Raw genomic sequence first — 14,823 nt, 5'->3', positions numbered from 1 at the left:
CTGGCATTATGGTACAAAACAAATATCACAAAGCCGTAATTGGGAGAAATCAGGGCAGAGGCCCAAAAAACTTGGTCAGGGTGAAGTTTTAAGGAATGTCTTAAAGAACAGAAGTCAGGTAGATAGGTGGAAAAGTTTAGGGAGGCCACCAATGGTGGAGCAATTAAAATTGGTGATGCTTAAGAGGCTAGAATTATAGGGGCATGGCTATCTCAGAAGATTGTAGGGTTGGAGGAGATTAGAGATAGGGAGAGACCATACCACGGAAGGATGGGAAAACAAGGATGAGAACTTTAAAATGGAGGCACTGTTTACCTCCTGAGCCAGTTTAGGCTAGTGAACACCGGGGCAATGGATGAATGGCATTTTGGTGTGGGTTAGAACACAGACAGCAGAATTTTGGATGATCTCAAGTGGATTGAACATGGGAATGCATTGGAATAGGTCAAGCCTCAAGGTGACAAAGGCATGGATGAGGACTTCAGCAGTGGAAGAGCTGAGGCAGGAGTGGAGATGGGCAACATTGCAGAGGTTGAAATAGCTGGTCCTGGTAACATCTTGGATATTTGGTTGAAATCTCATCTCGGGGTCAAATATGACACCAAGTTTGCAACAAGTCTGGTTCAGTCTCAGTTGCCAGGGAATTGGCGGTGAGAGAGAGCAGTGTCACTTCAGTCTTCCCAATATTTAATTGGAGCAGATTTCTGCTCGTCCAGTACTGGATGTTGGATAAGTAATTTGACAATTTGGAGGCAGTGGAGGAGTCAAGAGAGCTTCATCCTCCGAGTATAAGCTCCCTGCAATGTTAGGGCATCCAGGTTGAGAGTTTGACGTGGCAATGTTAAATGTTGCGTAAGCAGTGGATTAATAGGACAGACTTTTACCTCCCAACCCTGGTGGATTTTGAGGCCTGGCGGGAAGGGGAGGTTGTTGGGTGAAATTGCATGTATGGGATTGCTTCCGGGTTCATGCCTGCCCCGACCTCTCAGCGATTTTACACTGGGGTGGACAGGACCTTGGCAGGGAAGCCCACCCTTACCAAATTCAGGCCCTTCAATGGTCACTTAAGGGTCACTTCCAGCCCAACCTCAATTTTTAGGTTGGCGGGTGGATGAAAGTTCGGGAGGTGTGGTGGGGGGTGGGGGGGGGGGGGGGGGGGGGCAGAAATAGAGTTTGCGCTCAGGCAGGAAAGCGAGGGATGCCTCCATCAGAAGACCCCTTTTGACTGGGGGAACCCTCGCTTTAAGACCTGGTGAACTTTGGACCCCCCTTATGACGCCCCAGGCCTTCCCTACCCTGCCTAACTGCCCACTCACCTGAAGAAGGGGCTTGCAGCTCCGAAAGCTTGTGTGGCTTTTGCTACCAACTAAACCTGTTGGACTTTAATCTGGTGTTGTTAAACTTCTTACTGTGTTTACCCTAGTCCAACGCCGGCATCTCCACATCATAACTGCCCCCTGACAGTTCAGTTCCTGAGACTTGGTCTCAGGGAGCTTTGTGCCATCCTCTCCCGACCACTGTAGCAATATTGATGAAGGGACTGGATGGTTGGCAGCTCTCTAGAGTGGGACGTCCTCCTGACTGAGGGGCGAGGATGTGCCCCCCCTCCCCCCAGCCATCCTAAATATTCAGGCTATGGAGCTGCTTGTGGACTTAATTTGCCACTTTCTTTTGCCACTACTTTCAACAATTGTCTCTCAATCGTAGATTCCCTTTATTGTTTCACTATCTCCACATCTGACCTTGATTTTAAAAACACAATCTCAACAGTTTGGTATTGTTTCTGCATTGTAAGTTACTGTGGTTTGCAAACACACTCGGCTCGCTTTTGGAAGGGAATGTTTGGAATTACATGGCGTGGGTTAGTTTCTTTAGATCGAAAGTCCCCTGAGGAGTTGCCAGTGGAACAAGATGATCTTTCAGTGTCTTGTTTCAGCATCACGTTACACAGAGAATTGAATCAGTGACTGGAGTGGAGTTTCGCCCCTCACCTTGGACCAGTGCATCCGATATCACTTTGTGCTGCTCTTGCTGAGGGCTTGGTGCAACAGTGCTGCATCTCTCATTTACACTCTCATTGAGGTACTAAATCAAGGACAGCAGGTACATGGGAACACCTCTACCTGCGAGTTCCCCTCCAAGCCACTCACCATCCTGACTTGGAAATATATCGCCGTTCCATTGCAGTCGCTGGGTCAAAATCCTGGAATTCTCTCCCTAACGCCACTGTGGGTTGACCCACAGCACATGGATTGCAGCGATTCAAGAAGGCAGCTCACCATCACATTCTCGAGGGCAACTAGGGATGGGCAATAAATGCTGGCCAGCCAGCGATGCCCATGTCCCATGAACGAGAAAAAAAAAATCCCTTAACTGTCTGAGATATTTAAGGTTCGCTTCTGTGGGGATTGTCTGCTGATCCAGGGCTTTGTGGTTGGCTGACTGATCTCGTGAAACAATTAAGAGCCAGACACGCTACTGAAACTTTATTTCTTTGTTGCAATCGTCCAGAGTTTTAAATGTTTCTAGCAATGTCAGCAGCTAAACTTGAAGTTACCTTTGGAGCGCTCTCAGTATGGGGCACCGGCTGAAGAGCTCGGTCCCACAGTGCAAGGTCCCAAGCAAGGTCAGAGAATAGAGAAGAGGAGCTAACTGGATAAGTATTGATTAGCTGACACCAATTTAGACTGAAGGCTGAGCAACATTTGTAATTTTTACTCAAGCTCAGCAGGTCTGGCAGCATCTCTGGAGTTAACGTTTCGAATCCACATCCGCTCTGAAGAAGAGTGTCATTGGACGCACAATGTTAACTCTGTTTCTCTCTCCACAGATGCTGCCAGAACTGTTGAGCTTTTTAAACATTTTCTGCTGCCAGACTTTTTAAATTTATTCTCAGGATGTGGGCATTGCAGGCTGGGCCAGCATTTATTGCCCATCACTAATTGCCCTCCAGAGGACATAGTCAACCACATTGCTGTGGATCTGGAGTCACATGTAAGCAGATTTTCTTTTCTAAAGGCCATTAGTTTTTAACGACAATTGACAGTGGTTTCATGGTCAAAAATCCAGATTTATTTTTTATCAAATTTCACCATCCATCATGGTGGGATTTGGACCCGGGTCCCCAAAGCATCACCCTGGGTCGCTGGATTACTGGTCTAGTGACAATACCGCTATGCCACTGTCACCCAAGCTTTTCCAACATTTTCTAAGTAATGCCACAAGCTAGCAATTATTAGAGATAGAATGAAAAGTATGGAAGTGACGCAAGATCCTTCATTTGACCACACTTGGAGAAATGTGATGCAGTTCTTGGATATAGAGGCATTAGAGAGTATGTTTACAAGGATGATACCAGAAATGTGTGGGTATATAACCTCCTTTTCTCAAGAGAGGTGACCTAATGTGAGGTCTTTCAAATTGTGAAAGGTTTTAATAGAATCGATTCAGTGAAAAATGTTTCCTTCTCTGGGGAAGGAAATGAATAGAGGCCATCAATATAATCTAGTCACCGGGAAATACAATATACAGTTCATAAGGAAGTTCTTTACCCAGAGAGTTGAGAATCTGCAACTTGTTACCATGTAGTCATTAGTGAAAACATTGATGCGTTTTAGGGGAAATTAGATAAGGGGAGATAGAAATGAATAGATGGTTATGATAGTAAATTTAGATAGGAGGGGGCTTGAGTGGTGCATAAGTACCAGCATGCACTGGTTGGGCCAAATGGCCTGTTTCTGCACCATATTTCCAATGTATGACATTCCCCTGTGATAGGGTACTATATCAATACAAGGATTATAATTCATTTTAAAGCCACGGTTTCAGGTGTACAGTATAGGAAATGCCACCTTTTGGTTTTCCTCTAGATTTAATGAGAACCAGATGAAAGGTCATAGAGCTGAAACATTAACTTTATTTCTCCCTTCGCAGATGCTGCCAGACCTGCTGAGTATTTTCAGCCTTTCCTGTCTTGTGGGAAATTATCCAAACCAGTTTGAATCCAGCTTCAGGAGGCAGTCAGGTGCTGGTAAAAGTAGTGTTTCTAAAGCTGTGAGAAGTGTGCAGACTCTAGGGACAGCTGATCCTGGTTGTTTTGAAGAGATTGTCTGAAATACTCATTGCTCGAAGGCACTAGACTGTTTTTAACCTAATTAAGAGGACTGTGTGCTTTGCTAGCTCTAATTCTAAAATTGCTTCTGTTTACTTCTGCTGCAGGACTTCAAGGAGCAAATTATTCACCACATTGCCACCATCTTTCTGATTGGCTTCTCCTACTGTGCAAACTACATTCGGGTGGGGACACTAGTGATGTTAGTCCATGATGCCTCGGATTATATTATGGAGGTGAGCTACTGATGTCTTGGGATATGTCCCACTTTTCCTAGATTGGATCAGTCTGGAACTTGGTTACTCAGCAGGTTACGGTCAAGAGGATGGTGATGAAGAGGGATCCAAACCACCAATAGATGGCCGGCGAAACAAATTGCAAGTATTGGATCCTGTTACAATTGAGATTGATAAGATTGTTTTGGAATTGTCTTTAACTTAAGGTGAGATGAAGGGGATCACATGACCTGTTTTGAAGCTTGCCTGGCAGCAAGCCCGAGTGATTTGCTTGTTAGAGATTAAAGGGGGCTCAGGTTATTTTACTGGGAGAAGGTGCAAGGTGTTCACATCTAGGGAAAATGCAACGGCCAATCTGCTAGCAGTGAACAGATGTTGAGACTCGAGTCCCAGAACGGTTTTGAGGATTGGGACTTGAGGATAGTTAATCGGCATTTCTACCTGGATACAAGCCCATGTGATTCACATTGCCTTAGAAATTGGCTTTGAGAGTGGAAGGGCTTCTAAAGTTTCCCAAAAACTCTTCCACAGTTCTCTACCAGACTCTGGGGTGTAGAGAGTAGCTAAAGGCCAAATATCTCTATAGTTCACCATGCTTGAATGTGACTGTAATCTCACATTAAGATTGAAAAGACCAAAAGCATGAGGAGTTAAAACAAGGCTGGATGATTCACCTAGCTTGTGCTTGAGGGAGAAACTCCAATAATATTCTCACCATAAAGGATAGTTCTTGGGTTAGAAGTTACCAGGTTGAGATGGGAAAAGAACAGAAATAAACCCTTAAGAGTAAGACATTTTGATTCTGGAAGAATTAAATGTTTACTAAAAAGCCACTGTAAAGTGTATCAATGAGGTGTGTATTTTTTCAGGTTTGTAAAGGGAAAAAATTTATTCCATGGTATAAAGTGTAAGTTGCCTACAAAAATAATGCTTAGTCAATATTGTTTTTAGTCTGATACAGTAAAAGTCTCAAAACATGAAATCTTGTCAGATTATCCTTTCAGCTCCTAACTGGAAGTTCAAATTTCCTTTTTTTAAAAAATGTTGTCAGTTTCGATGGGGACTGTAATAATCTGTTAAGGTTTGGAACTTGCTGTTGAAATGTTGTTGCTGTTGAATTGACTGGAACCTGACCAGCGCAGAATGAATTTATGGTCAAGTGTCATGTACAAGCTTTTGTTGGCTATTTGTATTAATGTGTCGTACACATCTGCAAAGTGATAGATACGATCACCAGTCTGTGCTGGGTTAGCTCAGGTGGGTTAGGAGTTATGAAGGGCCTAAGGGGGAAGGTTGTGGGTGGAGGAGATGGCTACAGTTAGTCCATACCCACATCTCCTCATCCAAGTGTTTAATGCATATACACACTGTTTCCCAGCCCTCGCTTCTCACCAGAAAATACTAGTTTTGTAACATCAGAGAGGCCAACAACAGGACTGACTCATCAAATTCTGTGTCACGTAGAATTTTTAGATGTGTGTGATGTGGTAATTCAGGGGCCCAGCACTGAGATTTGATTGTCGGATTGTCAACAACGCACCTGACATCCGACAGACACAATCCATCGCTGAAAACACCTTTCATTTACATAGCGTCTTTAACATAGTGAAACATCCCCAAATGCTTTACAGAATTGTTAGCAGACATAATTTAACAGTCGTGTCGAGATATTAGGACACGTAACACTGGACAAAGGGGAAGGTTAAAGGAATGGTTTCAATGAGGAGAGACATGTAGATGGGCAGAGAATAAGGAAATGTCAGAGGTTAGGTTGTAGGCAGCTGAAGGCATGATCTCCAATGGTGGAGGAAAGGAAATCCAGCTAGGCCCAGTGGGCCAAAATTGGAGTAGCGCAGAGATCTGAGTATTGTGCTTTTCTTTATTCTTTCATGGGATGTGGGGCCATGCATTTATTGCCCATTCTTGAATGCCCTAAATGAACTGAGGGGTTTGCTTAGGCCATTTTGGAGGCCTGTTAAGGGTCAACTATGGAGTCGCATGTAGGCCAAACCAGGCAAGGACAACAGATTTCCTTCCCTAAAAGGACATTGGTGAACCAGATGGATTTTTATGAGAATCAATTCCAAGTTTATTCATCAAATATAAATTCCAACAGCTGCCATGGTAGGATTTGAACCCATGTGCTCAGAAGCTCTGGATTAGTGTTCCAGTGATGTTACCACTACACCACTGTCTTCTCCCATGCTGGATGGAGGATATAGAGATAGGTAAGGCACCGGGCAGATTTGAACACCAAACCAGTGGTTAGCACTGCTGCCTCACAGCGCCAGGGACCCGGGTTCAATTCCAACCTCAGGTCACTGTCTGTGTGGAATTTGCACGTTCTCCCCGTGTCGGCGTGGGTTTACTCCAGGTGCTTCGGTTTCCTCCCATAGTCCAAAGATGTGCGGGTTAGCTTGATTGGCCATGCTAAATTGATCCATGGTGTCAGGGGGGATTAGCATGGTAAATATATGGCGTTGAGGGAATAGGGCCTGGGTGGGATTGTGGTCGGTGCAGACTCGGCAGGCCAAATGGCTTCCTTCTGCACTGTAGGGATTCTGAGTATTTCAAAATGGAGATGATGCTGGGCAGTGTGTCAACATGGGTCAGCAAGCATTGGGATGATGGGTGAGTGGGGCTTAGTGGGATATAAGGAGCAGAGTTTTGAATGAGCTCCAGTTTATTGTTTTGGGGTAGGGGGCCTGGAAGCCAGCCAGGAAGACATTAGAATAGTCAAAGTATTGAACCTTTTCAGCAGCAGATGAGCTGACGTGGCACGCACACAATATTACTACGTGGCCTTGTTAACAGAGAGGCCAGAAGCTCATCTCAGGACAAAATAAGACACCAAAGAGAACAAAGAAAATTATAGCACAGGAACAGGCCCTTCGGCCCTCCAAGCCTGCAGCGACCAAGGTTATAAATTGTTCAGTTCCGTCTGAAGATGGTGTTGGGGAAGGAGTTGGAGTCAGTGGCTGAGTTTACAGTGGAGACTGAAGACAAATGGCTTCAATCTTCCAAATGTTTAATTGGTTAATGTTCGAAGAAGAATTTGAAAGTATCCCAGAGTTTTTGAGGACTGAATCCAGGACCTGAATCCTTTAGTCTTTTTATTTAATTTGCAGTGTGCAAAAATGTTGAACTATGCAGGGTGGCGGAAGAGTTGTGACGCGCTGTTTGTGGTCTTTGCTGTGGTCTTCCTGATTACGCGGCTGGTCATCTTTCCAAATGTGTGAGTATTTCTTTTCCTTGCGGCGTTGTGTTTTCCCACACCGGGTAATTGGGGACTGTCCAATAGGGTTCCGAGTGCTGATTAGAAAACAATCAATTATCATTCAAGCTGAAAAGAAACTCTTCTGCTCCAGAACCGAGGTGAAGATCTACCAAAGACTGCCAATTGCACTGGACACTCGGCGCAGTTTTTCTCAGACCCCTGTGAAAACAGTCTTCCAGTATAGGAGGAGAGCATTTGGCTCATTATTCCTGTGCTACCTTTCTGAAAGAGCTAGCCAATTAGTTGTACCCCCCTGCCAATTTATCAAATTATGTACCGAATTCCCTTTAAAAAGTTATTTTTGAAGCTATGCTACTGCAGTTCGAACTAAGGCCCATTTTAACACTACTAGCCCCATAGTCACTAAGGCTGCAATGAATAGGATTCACATTGCTGAAGTGCCGATTACTTTATTTATTTGTTTTTGTTTGGCAAATGCTGGGGTAGATCAAGGAAGGGACAATGCCCTTCCTGAATCTTTGGCAATCATTCCAGTCAGCCCCACCTCCCCAGGTCATTGTCACTCTGATTTGGGAGTGTGTGAATGCTTGATCCTGGTCTTGTTTGCCTGTGGGTAACTTTTAGAGTAAACTGCTCGTTCAGAGTGAGCAGAGGTCTGGTCTGTACCCAAAGTGCAATACAAGATTGGGAAAATCACTTTGAATAAAATACAACACGAGGGATCTCGGACAGAACATGCTGGAAATACACAGCATTGTGTGTGTGTCAGGAATGGAGGCTATCTGCAGCAGCAGTGGGCCAGGGGGTACAGCAGCAGTGGGCCAGGGGGTACAGCAGCAGTGGGCCAGGGGGTACAGCAGCAGGGGGTACATCAGCAGTGGGCCAGGGGGTACAGCAGCAGTGGGCCAGGGGGTACAGCAGCAGTGGGCCAGGGGGTACAGCAGCAGTGGGCCAGGGGGTACAGCAGCAGGGGGTACATCAGCAGTGGGCCAGGGGGTACAGCAGCAGTGGGCCAGGGGGTACAGCAGCAGGGGGTACATCAGCAGTGGGCCAGGGGGTACAGCAGCAGGGGGTACATCAGCAGTGGGCCAGGGGGTACAGCAGCAGGGGGTACATCAGCAGTGGGCCAGGGGGTACAGCAGCAGGGGGTACAGCAGCAGTGGGCCAGGGGGTACAGCAGCAGTGGGCCACGGGGTGCATCAGCAGTGGGCCAGGGGGTACAGCAGCAGTGGGCCAGGGGGTACAGCAGCAGTGGGCCAGGGGGTACAGCAGCAGGGGGTACAGCAGCAGTGGGCCAGGGGGTACAGCAGCAGGGGGTACATCAGCAGTGGGCCAGGGGGTACAGCAGCAGTGGGCCAGGGGGTACAGCAGCAGTGGGCCAGGGGGTACAGCAGCAGTGGGCCAGGGGGTACAGCAGCAGTGGGCCAGGGGGTACAGCAGCAGTGGGCCTGGGGGTACAGCAGCAGTGGGCCTGGGGGTACAGCAGCAGTGGGCCAGGGGGTACAGCAGCAGTGGGCCAGGGGGTACAGCAGCAGTGGGCCAGGGGGTACAGCAGCAGTGGGCCAGGGGGTACAGCAGCAGTGGGCCAGGGGGTACAGCAGCAGTGGGCCAGGGGTACAGCAGCAGTGGGCCAGGGGTACATCTGCAGATGGGCCATCCAGATTCGGTGTCCTGGAACAGATCCATTTTTCAGCCTCAATGTTCCAGGAGATCCATCTTCATTCCCAGGGGGTCCACCTTCTGTCTTCGGTAGTGAGTCAGTGATGTTGGGCGCTTTTTCAATATGAACTATGTGCCATGAGACCTGCCCCCACTGAATAGGGCGTGAAATACCCAGGTGCATAATAAATGAGGTCTGGGCTGGACGATTTGGAGTATTTTCCTGCTGGCCACTGCAGCCAGCATTCCTGTCCCTGCCGTGGCATCTAGTCTCAAAGCGGGAGAATTCTGTCCCATGCTGTTCATTGCAGCCTTTGTGACAGTAATGGGGTGTAAATTCCACCTTAGTTAAGGCTTCAGTAACATGGAGGCCCCACAGGTGGTGCTGTTGAGTAACGTGGCCTGTGCGAGCACAGTGATGCCACCATCAGGGCCTTGATGGCACAGCAGCTGCTAGGGGCAGGTTTACGGTACAGCTAGTTTTGAACCTTAATTCAAAGCTGGCTGCATGTATCAGTGTTTTCGGCTAGTGGGTATCTTTGGGAATTTTCCTTATTCTTTAGGTATCATCAAACACACCAAACCGAGGTTAGAAGGGCAAAATGTTGTACATCGGAGAGTAGCTGTGGGTTTACACACTGGTTTGGGCGTGCCTGGCTCTTAACTCTGCATCACCTAACATGGGTGGAAGGAGAGTTGATGAGGAACTCTGGACATGAACTCTGACCTTTTAATACCCAGATGAACCCCTTTAATTGTGCATACAAATATCTTTTTAACCCCAACCCTCCAGTCACCATCCTTTTGAACATAAAGATCTCCCCACCAGCAGTGCGTGTTAGAGAGATGCAGTTATCGAGATGCCAATACACCCATGAATCTCGAGCCAACAGACGTGAGAATTAGGGGACCTCGATTTCTTGTTTGCTGCTTTCTTATCCCCGTCACCCTTGCTAACTGTTGAAAACTATCATTTGCAGGGTAATTTACACCACCTTCTACCACTCCATGGAGATTTTCCAGCCCTTCTTTGGTTACTATTTTTTCAATGTTCTCCTGATGGTCCTGCAGCTGTTGCACATCTTTTGGGCCTACCTCATTCTGAGAATGGTAGCCAAGTTTGTGTTTGTCGGGAAGGTAAGGCTGTGCTACATGTGAAGATTTGGAAATGCAGGGTGTGATAGCAATGATACTGGGGTTGGTGGACCTGGCTGGTTCCCAGAGTTGGGTCAGTTTCACAACAGGATTTTTGAACTCTCCTCACTGGGTTGTTCATCAACTTGAACCATAAGTTTGGAAAAGGAGCTTGATCGTCCCAAATCCACAGTGGATGAGATGATCCAGTAAACTGTCCAAACCTCTGTCCCTTCAATTTAATGTTATAGCCTATTGCTCTGTATTAACAGATCAACAGAAGGCTCCAGTGATAGTTATGATGGCAAAGCTTCATGTGAGAGGAAATGGCAATTTATACATGGAAATAGGATCTGCTATAAGCAATGACATGTAGAGTCCTGATACCAGGGTAGACCACTAATTAACATTTAGGAGACTGTAATCACTTTTTCAAAAAACGTATTTTGCTTTGCAAGTATATCTCTCAGATTTATCCTCCAACTCCATCCCATAAACCTATCTACCCCCTTTCATCCCATATTTTAAATCATTCCAAGGTCAGAAGAGCATCATTAGTGAACCATTTTCATGTTGCCCACCTCCAAGTGAATTAGTCTCAATTAATGGCACGTACAAGGCCACTCGATTAATGGCAAGCACAAGGCATTCACACTCTCACAATGAGCCAATGTCCAAGGGAACCTGAGCAGAAAATGGTGTACACAGCACATCCATCATTACGACCCAGACTTTGCACTCAAATGTTCACCTGCCTGTTCTTTTTCAGGCCCTGATAGAGGTGCTGTGCATTTCCAGCACTGACCCCTCCTTCCTTTCTCTGTCTGTGCGTACCCACTAGATTGCAGGCTGACCAGCCAAGCTTGTTTTGTTCAGAGATGTTCCAGCTGTCACAAAAGTGATTGCATCTGCTTCCCATTCCGCTGATTTTCTCACACTCCTAATCTTGTAGCTAGCTGAACGATGCCCTCTGAATCCAAGTAGATTCTGGAACCTCTGGCCCACTTGGGAGCTCTGCTGCTCGTTTCATTGCTCCGGGCTGGTTTTGAACTGAATGACTTTTGACCAACTTTGCAGGGCTTTGAGGAACTTGATGGAAAAAGCCATTCACCTTAAGAGGCTGTCACTGAGCAGAAACTGCAGATCTTGTGCATGAGAGCTTAAAGATCCAGTTTGGTTGGGCAGCAGTTTTTCACTTTTAGTATTTCCCATCTTATCTTCGCAGAGAGGCAGTGGCGTTGTGGTACTGTCACTGGACTAAGTAATCCAGAGACGCAGGGCAAGATCTGGGGACTGGGTTCAAATCCCACCACGGCAGATGGTGAAATTTGAATTTAATAAAAATCTGGAATTTAAAAACAAAATTAATGACCACCATTGTCGAAACCCATCTGGTTCACTAATGCATGTCCTTTAGGCAAGGAACTCTGCCGTCCTTTCCTGACCTGGCCTACATGTGACTCCAGGTTCACAACAATGTGGTTGACTCTCAAATGTCCTCTGAAATGGAGGGCACTTAGCAATGGGCGATAAATGCTGGCCCAGCCAGCGGGTGCCCACATCCCATAAATGAATTTTTAAAAACCTTATTGGATTCCCTTCTGGGAGGGATCAGAGAATTCCTCAAGTAGAGGAGGTGAGTAATGAGGGTGTCTGTTCCCTACTCTGCTCCATGGGCGGCACGGTGGTTAGCACTGCTGCCTCACAGCTCCAGGGATCCGGGTTCGATTCCCGGCTTGGGTGACTGTCTGTGTAGAGTTTGCACATTCTCCCCTTTTCTGTGTGGGTTTCCTCCGGGTGCTCCGGTTTCCTCCCACAGTCCAAAGATGTGCAGTTTAGGTGGATTGACTATGCCAAATTGCCCCTTAGTGACGAGCTAGGATAACGATATGGGGAAAGGGCCTGGGTGGGATTGTGGTTGGCACAAACTTGATGGGCCAAATGGCCTCCTGTATTGTAGGGATTCTATGGATTTCCGAGACAGAAAAGTTTCCTGAGGGTAAATAACTGGATGAACAGAACAATGTAGACTTTGGAGAGAGATGGCCGGTAGAGGGGATCTTGCATGAATGGCTGAAGTGACTGATTATCGGGTCTTCCTTTGGAAATTTGAGTTTTTGTTTTTGGATCTGCTGCAGATTGACAAGGACGAAAGGAGCGATGATGAAGAAAGTGACGAAGCTGAGGAGGAAGATGGGAGGACGGAATCAAAGTCTGCACCACCGACCAAACACAATGGTGTGCTAAACACAATGACAAATGGGATGAAGAGCAAATCGAACGAGAGGAACAAGCTGCCCAAAGCCAGGTAGCTGTCGGCTGCGTAAATAAGGGCGAGTTTAGCACCGACTGTTATGAAAGGATTTGTTCTTTAGATTTTTACTGATGGACACTAATGACTGGCTGCTCTGACACTTCCCTGTACATGTGTGAAAAGAGGATCAGCTACAGAATCTACAATTCAACTGGAAGGGGTCCGCCTCTCCTTCATAATCTCGGTCAAAACTCATTTTTTATTTGACTTCAAATGTTTTGTCAGAGGGCACGTGTTTCACACGTTGTTCTCATTTTATACGTCACTACTGACCCAGGAAATTCTTTCGATATTGAAATACTGATGAGCAAAGTGAAGTTATTTGAACAATTTTGTAGAACTGACCGATTTTATTTCTGTTTTTTTTTTCCTTCCTGCATTGTGCCATTAATTCCCCACGACTTTTTAGTGTGATTCTCGTAGTGGATCCTAGGTAGTGCACAAGACCAGTCTGGGCTGACTCGGTTCTAAGGAGACTGAACTGGTAAGCAGCACCTCTGCAACGAGGAACTCACTGGGAGGCTCGCAAGATAATCCAGGCCCCAACGCAAACCATTTTTGTCTTGATGTGCTAAATATTTTGTGTAACATTTTTTATATTTTTATTCGGAAGCAGAATTGGTAGACATATTTGGGGGTGGGGGTGGGGGGGGGGGGGTGGGGGAGGGGGAGGAATGCATACTTTTGAGCCCTTTACAAATTACAAATCCTGGAAGCATCACTGGGCTGCGCGCAAGAGCATCAAATTGGAATATAAATCCAGTTTCTGATTTAAGGGATTTTTAATCATGTTTCAGTAGGTTTCTGTGAAGCTGGCCAGAAATGATCAAAGTGCTCTGGTATGTTGGCAATCCATCTTGCAACACATTTTTTTCACCTGGGATAAGCATATTCTCACTGACGTTGAACAGGAAAGGGATGTCCTTCAAGAGTTTTAACTTTTGCTGCTCTGCCCCCTTGCCCCACCGCAGGAAACCCAATGGTTTCTGTTGTAACCAGCCTGTAACATTACAGCATTAAGGGGCACTGTACCTTTCACTTCCAGTAGGTAAGCTGGCAACACTTGGAATGGAGGATAACTCCTCCTTGAACTTTCCAGGTTGGATTTAAAAGTTCTCTGGCCGTTAGCAGGTTGTGCTGCAATGATGTCCACTTCCCCAGAATTCACTCAAGGCAGCATCAAGAACAGCAATCCCTGCTGCTGTGAAAAAGATGCAATAACACCAGATGGCTTCCAGAAATGGACGGTTGAGATTGGGGGGAGGAGGATTGATTACACATGGTCCCGTGGCATTTATTTGTAGAATGAGCAAGTGTACCCGCTGTTTAGTTTCCCGGATCTAAACCTCGCAAAGTGGACCATTTTCAGGAGGTGAAATGCTGCAGTCTCCAGGTGTTTTGTGTATCACTGAATAATGCAATGGGGAAGAAGTCAATGGACCCAGAGGGAATTTTGTTTTAATGCTGGATACCATGCCAATCGTGTTGACTTGACCAATTATTGAGTATAACTCTGAAGGGCAGGAGATGGGTTGTTGCAAGACAATTTCAAAGAAACTCCATTTCAATCATGAACACTGCATGGCTTGCGATGCGACAGCCAAGACTGAAATAATGTTATGGACTTCCTCATTTCACGTTCTAGTTGCTCATGCACCCTCTTACTCGTGTTTATTTAATCATTGGAGTTGAACCGTATCCAGACTGAATGACGCTGTTGTACAGATGACAGTCTTAGTTACACTGTTTATAAATGTACTGAAATCTGAGTGCATATCTTTGATTTGGGTACCTGAACTGATTTGAGATTCTGAAAGTGTCTGACTCTGCTCCACTTAGTCAATTTCAGTAGAAACTTAAATGTTTGTTTTGAAATATCCAAATAAATTAAATAATTTTTAAAACTTTTTTTCCATCTGATTATTAATTGAAACTGAGGCCAGAGATTGCCAGCTGTGGTGTGTCTCTTGTACGGTTACTGCGGGGAATTGTATTCTGCCTAGTTTTATGACTCCTTAAGCATTGCCTCGAGCTAGATTTTGGAAGTGCAATGATTTAAACACTTTGGGGATCAGAGTTGAAACCTAGCCCAGACTGATTGAAGGAAAGAAGAGGGACTGGCATTTCTCAC

General features: G+C 46.1%; 1 protein-coding gene across 2 annotated transcripts in view; it reads left to right on the top strand.

Annotated features, from left to right (window-relative positions):
• The window catches only part of cers4a (ceramide synthase 4a), a 72,672-nt gene extending 58,073 nt beyond the window's left edge, over positions 1 to 14,599 (top strand). The window contains exons 8-11 of one of the 2 annotated variants that reach the window (XM_078198791.1): positions 4,219 to 4,347; positions 7,476 to 7,582; positions 10,225 to 10,381; positions 12,517 to 14,599. In XM_078198791.1, the coding sequence (XP_078054917.1) occupies positions 4,219 to 4,347; positions 7,476 to 7,582; positions 10,225 to 10,381; positions 12,517 to 12,690 (567 nt within the window). In that variant the 3' untranslated portion in view covers positions 12,691 to 14,599. The remainder of the gene's footprint in view (positions 1 to 4,218; positions 4,348 to 7,475; positions 7,583 to 10,224; positions 10,382 to 12,516) is intronic. The other variant, XM_078198792.1, reaches the window with a different exon arrangement.
• Positions 14,600 to 14,823: the final 224 nt, after the last annotated feature.

The sequence above is a fragment of the Mustelus asterias genome, chromosome 26 (genome assembly GCF_964213995.1).
Source record: "Mustelus asterias chromosome 26, sMusAst1.hap1.1, whole genome shotgun sequence".
In the NCBI taxonomy this organism is placed as follows: Eukaryota; Metazoa; Chordata; class Chondrichthyes; order Carcharhiniformes; family Triakidae; genus Mustelus; species Mustelus asterias.
Note: the sequence above shows the minus strand (reverse complement) of the source record. Positions and strands in the feature narration are given on the sequence as shown.